The following is a 17,402-nucleotide window of genomic DNA, read 5'->3' on the forward strand; positions in this document are numbered from 1 at the left end:
CTCCCCTAATAAGGAGAGAGGGAATACAAGGAGGGACAGCAATCAGAAGGCATACTTTCACGTAGCTCACTTACCCGTCCCTGTAGCGAATGGTACCGTAATTGGGGGGTCCTTATCAGCCGGAGGTTTCTTACGGCCTGAGGACTTTGATGATCTCTGAGCCGATCTAGCTCCACCAGCGCGACTACTGCCACTAGACCGCTGCTGGGAGCTGACCTGAGGCTCTTTCAATTCATGCTGCTGCTGCTGCTCCTGCTGCCGCGATGCTCCGTCCGACGAATCCATTGCAGAAATGAAGAATCAGGAGCAGCTTGCAGTTCACACGAGCTCCTTAATAAACCCCCACGGTACCACCCCCTGATGGGGGACAGCAGGGAATCCAGGTGGTGCGAATTGCACTTAGTGCAAATAGGGCACGCTCCCCAGGGCCCCCCCGCAACGCCCCTGAGATCCGGCGCCATCCGGACGACAGGGCGCCGCCATTACTCGGGGACGGCACTACTGCGCCTGCCCCGTCGCGTCATCAAGCCGTGCCGCCCGTCGCAACATCCGGAAACGTCACTTCCGGCTGCGACTGCAGCAACGCCGGCCGACACGCGCGAGGAGACGCCAGTGCCGCCCGGAGTAGACAGCGCGCCCGTGGAATAGCGCACAGATCCCCTGAGGCACCGGCCGGCACGACCCCAGGACAGCAGCCCCAATACTCACCAGGTACATGCGGCCCACAATAGAAGTCGGCTACCCTCAGAGGCCGCTTCTCTCTGCTGTCACCGACACAGACAGTGCCCCTGCCGTGTGGTGCTTCCACAACCTGATTAGACCGAGGTAGGGGACCCCCGCTACCTGCATCGGTCTGTCAGACGTGGGATCTCTTCTTTTAATCTTCAACCCTCTTCATAGGGTCTGCCTGAAGAGGTTCCCCGTCAGGGACAGGAAACCAACTGGCGGGGGAGTGAGGTGCCGCCCTTTTTATGCCTGAGGTTTCCTGTCCCTGAAGGGCGGATCCCCTCTCGTTGTGCTGTCATGGCGACTGAATAAAACTATGTCTCCGAGCAATAACAAATACTCGGAGATCACCCAAGCATGCTCAGATAACACCTTATCCAGCGCGTTCGCTCATTACTAATAAGCTAACCAAACTCTCCCTACATCCTTGGCAGCGCTTTGGGAAGCCCTTTTTCTTACATTTTTATCCTGGAATAAGATTTGTCAGTTTTACATTTTAGGCATTTTTAGGTTAAGTTCACACAGCGTTTTTTTATGCTAATTTTCAGCTGCTTTTTCCAGTGCCAGCAAAGCCTGAGATTTCAGAAATCCACACACATTGGTTTTTTGTAAGACTAGTATTTTGTGCTTTGCTGCGTTTTTTGGACATAGAGCATGTCACTTCTTTCAGCGTTTTTGCTGCGTTTTTCACCCATTGACTTGTCCAAGTACATTACATGGACAAAAAGGAAAAAAACCCGCACCAAATATGCAACAAAAAACACACCAAATACGCACCTAAATCTGCGTTTTTGACGCAGCTTCTTTCCTGCAGAAATGATCAGGTTTTGCTGCAGAAAAAAAAGCAGCAATAACGCCGTGTGAACTTACCCTTAGATTGTGGAACTTTTTTCAGACTTTTTTTTTACCTCAAAACGCGGCAAAACCAGGAAAAAAAACATAAACCTTTTTTTTTTTTAAATTGTGAACCAAATTCATGAAGCACGAGTTCTATATGAAGAATGTGGAGCAAAAATGTGAGTAAATACAAGATTAAAAAAAAGTCTCCTAACAATGTCCGGAGGAAAGCTGTGCCGAAAACAGGAGCTGAGGGAGCCGTCCATCACTACCCCACCTACATCACTACCCCACCTAACCGAGGACATTTTTCCCCTCAGGTCACTGCGGAACGGGTGGAGCGAGCCGCCATTTTGTGCTGTGGTCACTGCAGCCCCGCCATTTAGCCGGTGCACACACTGACGACTACGACAGTCCAATGTGTTTCGTATTCATTAGGACAAATGTGTCTGATAGACGGAAGGTTACTAAAGCCCTAGGGTGTTCCCAGGGCTCGGACTACCGAAGGTGGAAGGGCGCGCTGACAGGCTTGCCCGAGATAAACATGGCGGAGCCGCCATCCGGCTGAGTGCTGGCGTCTGACGCGTGTCAGGAGGGGGCGGAGTCACAGACTGTGAGGACGCTGCTGGGATAACGCGTCCCGCCCCTGTACCCAGCGTGCACTGCGGCGCGGAGGAGGGCATTTTGTGGTGAGGGAGAGAGAAAGCTAGGGGGAGCAGGAAGGAGAGAACACAAGATGGCGGCCTAAGGAGAGCGCGGAGGGCTGCGGCTGTAACGGAGGGAAGACCACAGAAACCCGGCGCTTAGGGCTCCGGGAGGCTCGGGAGGAGCCGCCTATCGCACGGGCAGCGGGATAGTGAGAGTCGGGAGCGGGAGGACGCGGCTCCCCGCCTTCTCCTAACAAAGAGGACCGAGAAGCCGAGCCCTCCGGGAACCGAGGCATCTTCCCTCCCGGAGGTCTACGTGATCCGGCGGGGCTGATCTCTGGAGTTATCGTCGCCTCACCTCCCCGGATAATGGCGAGCAGCAGCGGCTCCAAAGCGGAGTTTATCGTCGGAGGGAAATACAAGCTGGTCCGGAAGATCGGCTCCGGCTCCTTCGGGGACATCTACCTGGCGATCAACATCACTAATGGCGAGGTAAGGGGCCGGGAGCAGCGCGCACTGCCCCCTGGCGGCCGCCTCCTGGCAGGATGGTGGTGGGGAGCTGGGACCACCGGAGGATGGGGCTGGTGGTGGGGAGCTCGGACCACCGGAGGATTGGGGTAGTAGTGAGGAGCTGGGACCACCGGAGGATGGGGGTAGTAGTGGGGAGCTGGGACCACCGGGAGATGGGGATAGTAGTGGGGAGCTGGGACCACCGGAGGATGGGGATGGTGGTGGGGAGCTGGGACCACCGGAAAATGGGGGGTAGTAGTGGGGAGCTGGGACCACCGGAGGATGGGGCTGGTGGTGGGGAGCTGGGACCACCGGAGGATGGGGCTGGTGGTGGGGAGCTGGGACCACCGGAAGATGGGGGGGTAGTAGTGGGGAGCTGGGACCACCGGAAGATGGGGGCTAGTAGTGGGGAGCTGGGACCACCGGAGGATGGGGGTAGTAGTGGGGAGCTGAGACCACCAGGAGATGGGGATAGTAGTGGGGAGCTGGGACCACCGGAAGATGGGGGGTAGTAGTGGGGAGCTGGGACCACCGGAAGATGGGGGTAGTAGTGGGGAGCTGGGACCACCGGAGGATGGGGGTAGCGGTGGGGAGCTGGGACCACCGGAGGATGGGGGTAGCGGTGGGGAGCTGGGACCACCGGAGGATGGGGGTAGCGGTGGGGAGCTGGGACCACCGGAGGATGGGGGTAGCGGTGGGGAGCTGGGACCACCGGAGGATGGGGGTAGCGGTGGGGAGCTGGGACCACCGGAGGATGGGGGTAGCGGTGGGGAGCTGGGACCACCGGAGGATGGGGGTAGCGGTGGGGAGCTGGGACCACCGGAGGATGGGGGTAGCGGTGGGGAGCTGGGACCACCGGAGGATGGGGGTAGCGGTGGGGAGCTGGGACCACCGGAGGATGGGGGTAGCGGTGGGGAGCTGGGACCACCGGAGGATGGGGGTAGCGGTGGGGAGCTGGGACCACCGGAGGATGGGGGTAGCGGTGGGGAGCTGGGACCACCGGAGGATGGGGGTAGCGGTGGGGAGCTGGGACCACCGGAGGATGGGGGTAGCGGTGGGGAGCTGGGACCACCGGAGGATGGGGGTAGCGGTGGGGAGCTGGGACCACCGGAGGATGGGGGTAGCGGTGGGGAGCTGGGACCACCGGAGGATGGGGGTAGCGGTGAGGAGCTGGGACCCCGGGAGGACGGGGGTAGCGGTGGGGAGCTGGGACCCCGGGAGGACGGGGGTAGCGGTGGGGAGCTGGGACACCGGGCGGACGGGGCTGGCGGTGGGGAGCTGGGACACCGGGCGGACGGGGCTGGCGGTGGGCAGACTCCTGTTGATGATTCTAGAGGTTTCGTGTGTTTGGTTCCTCTGACTCTCCAGGCCTTGGTTGCTTCGTCCTGGGCTCAGGCCTGCGTCTGGCTACCTGGTGGCTTTGGTCTCTGAACGTCTAGTGATGGCCGTGTTGTGGCAGATCATGGTATTTGGTGATATTTGAGCACAACGTTGGTCAGCTGTGACTGGTATCCGGCTGCCTTTTGGTTGTGCCCATCTGGGTGCAGGCATGTAATAGTAAGGTGGCTGTAGATGTGGAGAATTCTGGCTCCAGAACTGTAGTACAGGACGGTTTATCTGGAGAAGTTGAGAATACATGATTCAAAGACCTTCAGATATTAGATAAAAGCAGGCTATGTATTTTAGATGAACAGTGAATGGCCACCATGAAACCTGGAACGGTGGGTAAAATGACACCCCACCACCTGTATAGAGACACTTGATTATTTCCTGTCCTGTGAAATTGGCCATGGAGCTGGTGGCAGTCTGTACCACTTTGTGGCATCATTGGTTATGAAGGAAACATTAGGCCCCCATAGAAGTCTTGTTTGCAGTGTTTGGGGCCTTCCTGATTGTCCCTTGACAGTAAGTGCCCAGCACAAGGGTCGTGAGGTTGGACTCCAGTCCCCTATTCTTTCTGTCTTGTGTATGGGCTGTCTGGAGAGATGGCAGTGTGTATGGAGAGCTATAGTCATGGCCATTGTCGGCGTAGATAGAACCAATAACATGGTGAATTAACAGAAGGTGACGGTCACATACTGGTCTTACTGGTGATGAGCTTTCTTTTCTTAAAGTGCCCAGAGTAAAAGTGTGAACCGCAAGTGTTTCCTCCACCGCTGGCTTCCTGATCAGTTTGTTTCTTTTGTTGGGTTGATTCTCACATACGTCTTCCCCTCATGATGCACCAATAACCACAGAGGATCCAGTATGGCTTCTGATCTCTGGCTCCACAGCGTAGTTATTGGTGTCTGTATCACAGACCATATGTGGGTCAGAGGGAGAAGCTGCATCTGGCAATCGAATACACAGTGGCCTCCAAACCTTGTTTTCACCCTCCCCCAGTAATTGCACGTTGTAAAGCTGACCTATCTGTAAATCCTAGGGGAAGTTGTAGGTTAAACAGTGAATCCCCTCCTAACCCGAGGCTGATGCTACCTGGCACGGCTTCAGTGAGTCACTTCCTCTTGGGTTTGGCTACGCAGTGAACACGCACCTTCCTGATAGTTGGTCATCACAGAGCAGATGTTGCCTATGCTTTATCACAGTGGGGGTCATAAGCAGCAATCACGCCTTGAGCTTACTGTAATTGGAGGGAATCAGGCCTGTGAGAGTGGGTGGGCTGCTGCATACATGTTCTGTACCTTTCCAGATGGATGGCAGGGTAGAAACATAGGGCACACAGTTTGCACCAATGTGTGGAGCCTCTGATGGCACCCAACCAATTGATGGGCCCTTTAGAGAGTTCTGCCTCCCCCTTGAAATTGTTTAGCTGTACCCTTCTTTATTTTACACTTTTCTGAGTAATGCTGTGGACCATGGTTTCTGACCTCCAGTGATGGTTCTGCCATGGTGGAATGACTTCTAATTTCCAATCTCTTCCTGCATGTCTACCTCTTGCAGGTGATGTACGGTAGGAAGAACACTACACTTGTTTTCTACATTCCCCTTGACCGGGCAGTTCAAAACAAAAAGCTGAAATTAAAGATGCCTATGAATAAAATAACCTATATGTATTCCCCAGATCTGGTGAACACAAATATACAGTACAGTGCTGTTTAGGTATGGCTGGCAACAAAGTGTAATTGCTGTAATGGCACAAACCTCGGAGCACAGGATAGGGTAGCGCCCCTCTGCTCCTCCTGGGGGGAGCCATGTGTTCAGTAAGTGGTGATGGACCTCTTGCTACAAAAGCCCAGATGATTCTCTCCAAGCTTGGAGCGCAGGTTATTCCTGACCACGTAATGTCTAAATGCCATCCTGAAGAGTTGCGTGCAAACTCAAGTGTTGAGATCTGAGCGTGAAAGGAGCTGACACTAGAAATGCGGCGGATTCAGTCAGCTGTAATGGGATCTGCAGTCATCAGTGGAGTGCCATAAATATTACATTTACTAATTACAACAAGACTTTAACAAATATATTTTCTAAAAAAAAAATTCTTCTGGTTATATAAATATATAAAAAAGGTGGAAAGTAATTTTTTATATATATATATATATATATATATATATATATATATATTATTGGTAAATTCTATATGCACAACATTGTTGTAATCCTGCCTGTAGTGACGAGATGACCAATGGAAAGTGATTACTACAGAAGTGACTTGGTGCTCAGTGACAATTGGAAGATTTCATTACTTTTTAATTTTTTTTTTTTATTTTAAATATAGCCAATTTGAATAAAAATCAAGAAAATCCTGTTCTGCATCAGTCTGATTACGGACCATGATGTATGGAATGGTTGCTGTCAGGAAATGTCCATGCTTCATGGGTCTTTACGCACTGATGCGTGAGTGCGGCATATGGGTCTACTCGCCCAATTTTTCTGCTTGATGTATTTTTAATGGTTAGAATCCACAAATGAGTCAATCTGGAACTTTTTTTTTTTTTTGAAGTGTGGATTTTATACCTTGGATTTAAACAAAACAAGATGTGAACAACATGAAACCTGATTTAAACAATTGACCATTTTTGGTTGTCACAATACCTTTTTAGAATTTGCGGTCTCCCCAAGTCAGCTGAATGTATCTGCAGGCATTGTATCTACCAGTAAGCTGTGTTACGACACCATTCACATTGGTAAGACAATCCCACCAACCTTGTCAACTGTATGGCGGTAACATGGCATGACCCAATTTCCTGTGTATTGAAGCGCTTACATGCTTTTGTGCAAACAACCATTCCTTCTGCAAATGCTTCATCTGTCAGTTGCCTGCGTTACTCCTGCCATCATCCCCTGATCGGTACTGGTTGTGCCATTGGTGCTGTTGTAGTGCTTGTGGCACATGCCTGGATGGTGACCCATATACAATGATGTTTGGAGGCTCGGCTCTTAGTCTGACTTCTTTATTTTTCTTTCAGGAGGTTGCTGTAAAGTTGGAGTCCCAGAAAGCTCGCCATCCTCAGCTGTTGTATGAGAGCAAGTTATATAAGATCTTACAAGGTGGCGTGGGGATACCACACATCAGGTAAGACTTTCTGATGTATTCTTTTAAATGTTAGTGGGTAAATTGTGTGCACAGTGCTGTTTTCTCCATTTTACTGTGCACAGCTTGCATTGCTTCTCGTTATCTAAGTGCACAGGGTTAACCTAGGCTACTTTGGCCAGTATACTCGAAAGATAAGGTTACTAAAACAGATCCTCAGAAATGGTGTTTTAGGAATTGTCCTCTGAGCATATACAGTGAGATTTATGAGGCATTCTTCAGCATATGAATGATGTGTCCACCTTTCTACAGTCTAAGGGTGGAGTATTATTGAAGAGTCTGCAATGTCAGGGTATGACGTGCTGGGTTGGGCATAGGTGGAGCTCAGATCAGGAGGATCAAAGTGTATGTGTTATGAAAGGCATGGGCAGGAAACGTTTTCTCTGTAGCAATGTACAAAGACAGAACTTTTTACTCCTAGATTTTGCATGAAGACAGTTGTCATAAAACACATTACAGTTGTTAAGGCTTCACCTGTAATCTCATTAAATAGCTTTATATTTGCAGCATTCCTTTTTTTTTTTAATACTTAATATATTTTGCTTTAAGACTTTACAAAAAAAACAGTGCTTTCAGAATTTTAGCCTACGCACCCCAGGAGGGAAGCAAGAGAATGTGCCTCTTTCCCATATACAAATTCACTGTATCTGTATTGTATATTGCTGAGTTGTGGGCTAGTATCTGATATGCTGTAGATATGGAGCTAATACCATGGTTTCTCAGCACATCAGTCGCTCTACATAAGATCCCAAGGGGATGTGTGTCCTAAATTTGATAAGCGCTTTGGATGAAGCTGAAATATTAAGTGCCATGGTGGCATTGTAGTGATATGACATAATGACTACTCCAGAAAAAGGATGTTCATCAACCTCTCTGAATCAGGTTGCAGACATATTTGCAACTTTGTCTCTGCACAGGATAAATTCCAGGGCCAGATTGTTAACAAGTAGAAATTTGCTGCTGCAGATATTTTCGAGTGCCATAATGCAGCTAAGGTGGCACTAGGGATTATGGCATGGTAATGGAAGCCCAAAAGCTGTAAGGGCGATCTTAGGCCTCGGTCATGTACCACAAACAAGTCATCTGTGTATAATAATAACTGACATACCGTTTGATCATTTTCCAGTGCAGCGTTAATACACTTTAGGAAGTACCTTAGGCGATTCTGTTTGCCCAACAATAAGGGTCAACCTACTGGTTGGCGAGCATCGTAAGTGTAGGGTCTTGTTCTAAGTGAATCAGCCATTAAACACTTGACCACAATGTTGAAAATGTTCCACAACCCTCTAATCATGCCAGATTTGTAACAAGCGCACTTCTGTCATAAGTGAATGGGGGCAATCTAGCATCAGAATTAAAATGTGTATGTGGCTTGCGAGCTCACGTAGTGGTCAAGTATATGATTATATGGCATACGCCCTCCCCCCAATACAGATTATCATCAACCAACCCCACTGATATAGATGGACTCTGCCGAAATCCAAATGTGTATGACAGATGGTTACGGGAGTTAATAATTCGGAATTTCTCCCTGTGACGAGCCTCCTTGAGAGAAGTCTGACAGTGGATCGCTCATAGAGAACATTGGAGCGCTCTCTGTATATGCAAGAGTGTGCTTTGATGGCTGTCAACCAAAACATCCTTCAGCCGATGGCCACCTAAAGTGTGTGGGAGGAGGCTTGAGGAGAAGCTGTAGGTTTTCTACTGCCAACTACTATAGTGCAGCTTTAGTACAAATGTTACATTGGTCACTGCTTTACCTTTCACTTGTTAAACTTCTATTTCTACAAATGTAGTATAAGTTATTCCCTTTTTCAGAAGATCAGTCATTGGAGTTTTTCTTCGTCTTTTAGGTGGTATGGACAGGAAAAGGACTACAATGTTCTAGTCATGGATTTGTTGGGGCCAAGTCTCGAAGATCTTTTCAATTTTTGTTCACGCAGGTTCACTATGAAAACTGTGCTAATGTTAGCAGACCAGGTAACCCATTGATATGAAGTTATGTGTGTGTTTTATTAGTTGACTTAAATTCAAATGTAGTTTAAAGGGGTATTTAACTTTTCTTTTTTTTAATAGGTGAAAAACTTTTTAGGTTGTTTGTGGTCCTCCACCAATTGCCAGGACACTGCACTTTTGTCCCCTGACTCATGGCGGTGCACTATCTTGACAATTACTCTGTTCTCTACAGAACTGCTGGAGAAGGCATACAGTACTCAGCCTTCTCCGGATGTCTCATAGAGAATCACTAGTGCAGCCTCCAAGAATGCACAACGGCAATCCATTGAGACTGCTGAGAAAAGTGACCCATTCTGGCGATTGATGGCAGTCGAACAACTAATGTCAGTGATCTCCTGTGCTAACATTTTGCCACTCAGCAACTGGAATGCCACTTTTAAGGTCTGCAGAATTTTCATAGCCTTTTCAATCATTAGTAAAGCACTACTCCAGTTTTTTGTTTTTTTTGTTTGTTTGTTTAACCTTAAGATCCCTGACCCTACTATTGTACTAGTCACCCACTGTCTTCAGATTTTCCCGGTCCCGCACAGCCTTCTGATCACAACTTCTGACTTACCAGAGGTTATGGTCACAAGCTCTCAATGTAAGTCTATGTGACCCAGGGCAAGACTCTCATAGACTTGCATTGAAAAGACACTTCCGACTCCCTCAGCAAACACTGGAGTGAACCAGCAGGTCACAAACTGCTAGAGACCAACCAGAGTAAGCGAATAACAGCAGAAGATGGTGGATGGTAAGTATAAGTTTAAGTGCTGAGTCCTTACATTAGTAGCACCACTCCAGCTTGCAGTTAAAAAAAAAATGCTGCAGAGGTGCTTTTGAAATTGAATGGAGTCTGACTTTCATTAAACCCATTGGCTGATTATTGGCTGATTTTATAGTGGTGGTGCTCCAGTGAATGTTCTACCAGACACAGCCCTGTACGTTTGGCATCTGTGCCCGGTACTGCTTCTCAGTTTTCATCTAAACCGGACTAAGTTTTCAGTGTTCTTCTATTTTCTGTTCGTAGATGATCAGTAGAATTGAATATGTACACACAAAGAATTTTATACACAGAGACATCAAACCAGACAACTTCCTAATGGGCATCGGGCGTCATTGTAATAAGGTTAGTATTGTGTGCGGACTGTCCGTCGCCTATAATCGCTTTCTGTGGCTTTGTCTTGTCATCTCTTCATCAGATCCTCTTTGTATATAACCCCTCATCATTGTCACATCCTCTCTTAATCTGAAATGAGACAAATAGTCATATGTTCCTATATAGCAGTTTTACTAAACCCAGTATATCAGTTGAGATGTAATTAAAAGGAGTTATGCATACACATACAATCTAATAGGAATATACGACAAAGGATGACCACCTAAAGGCTTGCCCCCACTTGTGATTAAATTGAAGCAATGTAATCCAATTAAAAATCAGATTGCATTCATGCCAATTTAATCCTATGGTTCTGTTCTCAGTGGTGTTTTTTTCTGATCGCGATCATACTGAAAAAAACAAACAACCCCCCCGCAGCATGCTGCGATTGCATGCACCCATTTAAATCTATGGGTGTTTGTGTGAAACATTGCACTGCACTCGACTATCAGCAGAGTGTGTGGGATTTCCATGGTTGACGGCCGCAGAGGAGATAAAGTAATTTCTCCATCTCCTCCACAGCTGTGCTCCCATCCCGTCATGTGAGAGGATCAAAGCACGGACACTTAAATCACGCTCGCAGCAGAGCTGGAGCCGAGGGTCATTAGCATATCGCATCCGATATACTCGCTTCGGATGTGGTTTGCTAGTGGGACCATGGCCTAAGAGACATTATAGCCCCCTTAGGTACCCTTTAGTGCTCGGCACATATATATTTGGGCACACTGGATTATATAGACACTCTGCATACCTCATTTTAATTGCAGCTCTCCTGATTGCTGCTATGGGTCATGAATTTCTTTATTTTTGCATGCTTTTTTAATATAGTTTCTTTAGTATTTTTCTGAGCAAACATAACATGCTTCATTGAAGGTACCAATATGTAAAAAGCGGGCAGACAGGCAGCAATTGGCAAATCAATAAGCATGCTGTGCATAACATTCAGCTGGGGGCAGTTTTACTATAAATGTGGACACCGACTTTTCCGAAGCAGGATTGCCAATTGTACTCTTTTTTTTCTGGTTGTGGGTAATGTTTACCTTTGTTTGCCTGTATGAATGCCAACTCGAGGCCAGAACATGCCAAGTGAACTGGGTCCCAGCAGAGGTGCTGTTTCCTCCCTAAATATTTTTTTTTCTCCTCCCACACCCCACTTTTTTTTAAATATATATAATACAGACAAACATTACAGAAATGGGCAACTATCTTGACTTAAACTCTATTTTCTCAGTTTCCAGCATCACTGTTATTTTCCCCTTTTCCGATTCAAAGCGTAAATCCATTTTTAATTTCTAAAAAGGCCAGTGGTGCCTATTATCTCTTGCTGCCATTTTATTTTGTACTGTTGAGATGACGCTATATCTTAACGTCCCCATACACTAGGCTGAGGTCAGCTGAACCCGCTGATATCAACAAGTTCGGCCTATGGCCAGTTGTTTATGGGGACGTGGGCCGACTGGTTTTTGGAAATAAGCTATTGGGTGCATGTCTAATTTCAGACTGCCACCTGATTTGTTGACGGCTAACTAACGAGCGCTGAAGTGTAAGGAAGTTGGTCGAACCATCATTTATCCGACAGCCTATTGATATGTATAGCCAGTCTAAGCAGTGCTGCAGATCCCAACCTTGCTATATTAGGGCAAGTAATTGTGATGTGGCAATTGTACTGCACAAAATAAATCTCATGCATCCGTGTCCTGGGGTGTCATTGTAGATGTACATGTCTCCATATGCCAAAAAGGAAACCGTTTTTGTTTTACTCCTCCATCCTTATATCCACGTTTCTGCCCAAGCTGGGTGACCGCTGTCATTCTGGGCTGAGCGAGTGGAGCAAACTTCCTTAGGCTATGTGCACACGTAGGAATTGTGGTGCAGAATTTTCTGCACTAAATCTGCATCTCCTGGCAGAAAACGCAGGTGCAGATTTGATGCGGTTTTTGTGCATATTTTACCACTGCAGATTTTTATCATGGAGGGGTGCCGAAACGCTGCAGAACTGCACAAAAGAAGTGACATGCACTTCTTTGAAATCTGCAGCTTTTCTGCTCGGATTTTTCTGCACCATGTGCACAGCTCTTTTTTTTTATACATTGTACTGTAAATCACAGTGCAGATCTGCAGCGTTTCTGCAGCAGAAAAAAACGCTGCAGATCTGCACTAAATCTGCATCGTGTGCACACAGCCTAACAGTCATCGGCTGTGTGCACACGATGCAGATTTATGATGCAGATCTGCACTGTGATTTACAGTATAATGTAAATCAATGTGAAAAAAAAAAAGCTATGCAGAAACGCTGCAGATTTCAAAGTGCGTGTCACTTCTTTTGTGCAATTCTGCAGCGTTTTTGCACCCCTCCATGATAAAAATCTGCAGTGGTAAAATCTGCACAAATACCACAACAAAAACTGCATCAAATCTGCACCTGCGTTTTCTGCCAGGAGATGCAGATTTAGTGCAGAAAATTCTGCACCACATTTCCTACGTGTGCACATAGCCAGCATGACGGCATAGAACTCTTTCCTTTTGGGCTCTCTACATCAATTGGGAATTTCAACAGTGGTACATGACCAGGTTTTATTTTTCGTGATGGTTGCCTTTCACTCTTGGGCTATCAGGTATAATATTTACACTAATGATTTCCTCTTAGACTTGTCAAGAGGACAGACAATATACCTCCCCCATTCTTTACGCCTGTTTACTCCAAACACACTTCTGATTGTCTAATCCCTCAAGACACTTTCTCAACTACTGTCTGTGTTGGAAGTGTTTCTAGATAAAGTGGGCTTTCTCCCAGATGGCGTAATTTTCAGATTGCTGATAACTTAACAGTAGCATTGTTAAAACTGCAGGTAATAAGGGGAGACTAGCAGCTGATTTAAGCTGTCCGAAGCGCTGGTAGCACGTCAGAGACTGAAACAATACATGACTGTGAAAACTAAAACTCCTGTGGGGTTTCAGAGAAAACCTACAGAGACAGTGTGACTAAGATGACTGTTCAGAGGTATGTGGTCACTGGCTTATCCCTGCCCACCCATACGTGGTAGGGAGAGACCTGCCAATATAGGAGGGCAGAAGCCGGTGGGGACACTCCTTTTGTGACTAGGCCTCATCTTAACTCCAGCAATCTGCTGGCCGGCAACAATAGGAAATGTTTCCTTTTGGTTCATTTTGATCACTGTGATAGGGTCTTTTTGACATCAAAATAATAAAAAACTAAAAGTAAATCAAACCCCCCTTAATCTACCCCCTTTAGTTAGCTAAAAATAATAAAATTAAAAAAAGGTATTTATTTCCATTAGGGTTGGAGTTAGAATTGGGGGGTTCCACTGTTTAGATACATCACGGGGTCTCCAAACGCGACCTGGCGCCACCATTGATTCCAGCCAATTTTGCGTTCAAAAAGTCAAACGGTGCTCCCTCCCTTCTGAGTCCTGCCATGCACCCAAACACTGGCTTTTCCCCACATATGGTGTATTGGCGTACTCAGGAGAAATTGCACAGCAAATTTTGTGGTCCATTTTCTCCTGATGCCCTTGGGAAAATAAAAAAAAAAAAATAGTTTCAAATTTAAATTTTTTTCGTGAGAAAAGTAAATGTTAATTTTTTTTCCCTTCGACATTTCTTTAGCGCTCGTGAAGCACCTGAAGGATTAATAAACTTATTGAATGTGGTTTTGCGCACCTTGAGGGGTGCAGTTTTTAGAATTCACTTTTGGGTATTTTCTTTTATATTGACCAACCCTGCAAAACTCACTTCAAATGTGAGGTGGTCCCTAAAAAAAAAAAAAAAAAAAAAAAGATTTTGTAGGAAAAATGAGAAACCGCTGGTCAAATTTTAACCTTTATAACATCCTAACAAATAAAATTGTTTCCAAAATTGTGCTGATGTAAAGTCAACATGTGGGAAATGTTATCTAAGTGAACCTGTCACCAGGTTTGGCCGCTATAAGATATGGCCACTGCCTTTCAGGTTTTATCTACAACATTCTATAATGCTGTATATAAGCCCCCGGTCCGACCTGGTATACTCACCCATCGGACCACCCCCCCGGGTGTCGTAGGTCTGGCTTTGGCGCCTCCCATCTTTCTTATGATCGTCACCCTCCTGCTTGCTGCATTGCTTCCCGTCATAATGCTCCGGCGCAGGCGTACTTTGGTTGCCCTTTTAGGAAAAAGTACTGCAGTGCGCAAGCGCCAGGCAAGGTCAGAGAGGCCCAGCGCCTGTGCACTGCAGTACTTTGCTCTGCCCTCAACAGGGCAGACAAAGGACGCCAGAGCGCGATGTCAGGAGACATGAAGCAAGCAGGACGGCTGCGATCATAAGAAGATGGGAGGTGCTGGACCTGCGACACCCATTGGACCAGACCGCCCCCCCGGTTGAGTATATTAAAACTTATCTTATTTTCAGGTCGGATCGGGAGCTTATGTACAGCATTATAGAATGTTGTAGATAAGCCCTGAAAGGCAGTGGCCGCATCTTATAGCGGTCAAACATGACAGGTTCGCTTTAACTATTTTGTGACACCACTCTCTGATTTAAGGGTACAAAAATTAAGTCTGAAAAATTGCAAAACTTTCAATTTTTGCCAAATTTTTGTTTCATAAATAAATGCAAGTTATATCGAAGAAATTTTACCACAAAGGCTACGTTCACATTTGCGTTGTTGGGCTCAGCGTCGCCGACGCAACGCAAAACGCTTACACAACACAGCGTTTTTTGACGCATACGTTCAACGTTTACATGAATTTTGGCCGCAGAAAAACTGCATCATGTAGCGTCGGCTGCGCTCGGACTGTTGCGCCCAAATGACGCATGCGTCAGACAACGCATACCGGCGCATGCCCATGCGCCCCCCATGTTAGATAGGGGCGCATGACGCATGCGTCGGTATCCGTCGGAGACGCTGCGCCCAACAACGCAAATGTGAACGTAGCCTAACATGAAGTTCAATATGTCACACAAAAAAACACTCAATCACCAAGATCCGTTGAAGCGTTCCAGAGCTATAACCTCAAAGTGACAGTGGTCAGAATCATTAAGTACCAAATTAGCTTTGTCACTAAGGGGTTAAAGTGTTGATGGATATCTGGTTTTAAAGCTACATTAACGCCACAAGCCAGTGAATGTTTCAGTCACGTAATTCATGCATGTCTCATGAACAGATGCATAAAGAGTAAAATGACTGCCCAATGGTGGTGACCTTTTAAGATTTTGGCTTTTTAAAACACAAGGTCACCTGTCCCAAGTACTGGTCTCTTTATGTAAAGAATGGGCACTTGATGTTTTGTACTCCTTACATTAAAGAAGTTGTCCACTACTTGGACAATGTCTTCTCATACCCCTCGCTTGTCTCCCAGAAAATAAGGCTTATATTTACCTCCCATGCTGACTGTTTCTGCATTGTCAGCACTTTGTCTCCTGGGGCTCCTGTGTGGTTGTTGTGATGCCATCATCACTGTCCTCGCCTCCTGTCGATTGAGTATGAAGAGGAAGTCTGAGATCAGCCGCAGCCTGAACTTCCTCTTCATGTTTGAATTGTCCAAAGGCAGAGACAGTGATGCCAGTGCTGATTGGGTGCCGGTGTCACTTGTCACAACAACGACCGTTGAGGCCCGGGACCGCGAGTGCTGATTCTGCTGGAATGGGAGGGGAATATAGGTTTTATTTTATGGGGGCCAAACATTTGGATCAAGAAGGGGATGTCCTAGTAGTGGTCAATCCCCTTTAATCTATGAATAAGAGCCATACAGATCCATCCTCTTGTAGTTGAGCTCAGATCTGGTGAATGGAGGAGGCTACTCTGCCTGTTAGCCTTACGTGTTTAGGTGGGAAGGAAATGTTGTCAAATACTACTGACTACTCCTATTTCCCTTTATCTGTAAAATGTTAAGGCAAGGTGTTTGCCCTTCGTGTGAGCTGCTTAGAGGATCAGAAGTGTGTGGAGCCTAAATAGCAGGTTCCTATAGCCCTGTGTCCATCTATATTGGTTTTCTTAAATGCAGAGTTTAAGAACACATAATGGAATTTGAGTTGGGTAAAAATAATTGTTCCCCCCTGGTACTCCTAAATTCCTGTGTTCCTTTTTATTTTTAATCCCTTCCTTCACCTTTTGTGGCTTTTCCTTTTCTGCCGATACCATGTATACCCCAAGCATGCATCTTGTGTGCAGTTATTTCTAACATCCATAGTCCAGATGGCAGAAACCAAAACAATAATTCCACAGATGAGCATGGTTTATTATAGATGGGAGGGTGTCATCCAATGCCATAGGTGGCAGGACCACCTAGCAGCCAGCATCACTATCCCCTACAGGAAGGTCCTCCTAACTGCCGGATATGGTGCTCCTGTAGTAAAAAGGCCTGCATGCTTATCACTATGATCAGGTAACAAAATGCCTTACACCTCTTCCTTACTGAAGATTTCCTGTAGCATTATGTGATTGGGTTTTTGAGGAAGGGCATTTTGGGAAATGAAGAAGCTGCTTTCTGGCCTCCCCTAACAGAGGCGCTCTGTGCTATGGAAGGGATCTGTGAATTGCTTCCGAATTTGAAAATTGGCAGTATCATGACCTTAAATGACCTTTTCTGAAATTTGGGAAAATTGGTAGAAATTGAATTTGGAAGGGGTAAAACAAAAATAACTGAAATTATCCATAGTTAGCTACTTGGTGGAAGGAGGATGGCATTTGACTCCCCTGTTACCGCCTCGGTGTTGCCTGTCTGCGCCGGCCATTGTTGCAATGTTAGCAATACTGTTTGATGCACTGCCACCCTCTATTGTCTGTTCAGTGTTTCGAATCTCCAGTGGGGAAGAGGAAAAGAAGCATGACTGTTAGTACTTCTCAGGACCCATCTTTCTCAGGATTAAACCAGGTCTGAAAACTGTCTCCTTTTCCACCCTCCACCCCAAATTCATGTGCTTTTTATCCTTAGTTTTTCCCTTCTACTTATTTTAACCAAACAATCCAGGCCTTGCACAAGCACCTCTTATGTTGGCATTA

At 46.7% G+C, this 17,402-nt stretch overlaps 1 protein-coding gene across 5 annotated transcripts in view; it reads left to right on the plus strand.

Annotated features, from left to right (window-relative positions):
- Positions 1-1,972: 1,972 nt before the first annotated feature.
- The window catches only part of CSNK1A1 (casein kinase 1 alpha 1), a 39,071-nt gene continuing 23,641 nt past the window's right edge, over positions 1,973-17,402 (plus strand). For 2 of the 5 annotated variants that reach the window (XM_077265758.1, XM_077265760.1), the window contains exons 1-5: positions 2,060-2,702; positions 7,124-7,230; positions 9,102-9,228; positions 10,274-10,372; positions 17,191-17,274. In XM_077265758.1, coding sequence (XP_077121873.1) covers positions 2,580-2,702; positions 7,124-7,230; positions 9,102-9,228; positions 10,274-10,372; positions 17,191-17,274 — 540 coding nt within the window. In that variant the 5' untranslated portion in view covers positions 2,060-2,579. Of the gene's footprint in view, positions 2,703-7,123; positions 7,231-9,101; positions 9,229-10,273; positions 10,373-17,190; positions 17,275-17,402 lie in introns of all 5 variants that reach the window. The other 3 variants (XM_077265759.1, XM_077265763.1, XM_077265761.1) reach the window with 3 other exon arrangements.

This window comes from Ranitomeya variabilis, chromosome 5 (genome assembly GCF_051348905.1).
Source record: "Ranitomeya variabilis isolate aRanVar5 chromosome 5, aRanVar5.hap1, whole genome shotgun sequence".
Classification (NCBI taxonomy): Eukaryota; Metazoa; Chordata; class Amphibia; order Anura; family Dendrobatidae; genus Ranitomeya; species Ranitomeya variabilis.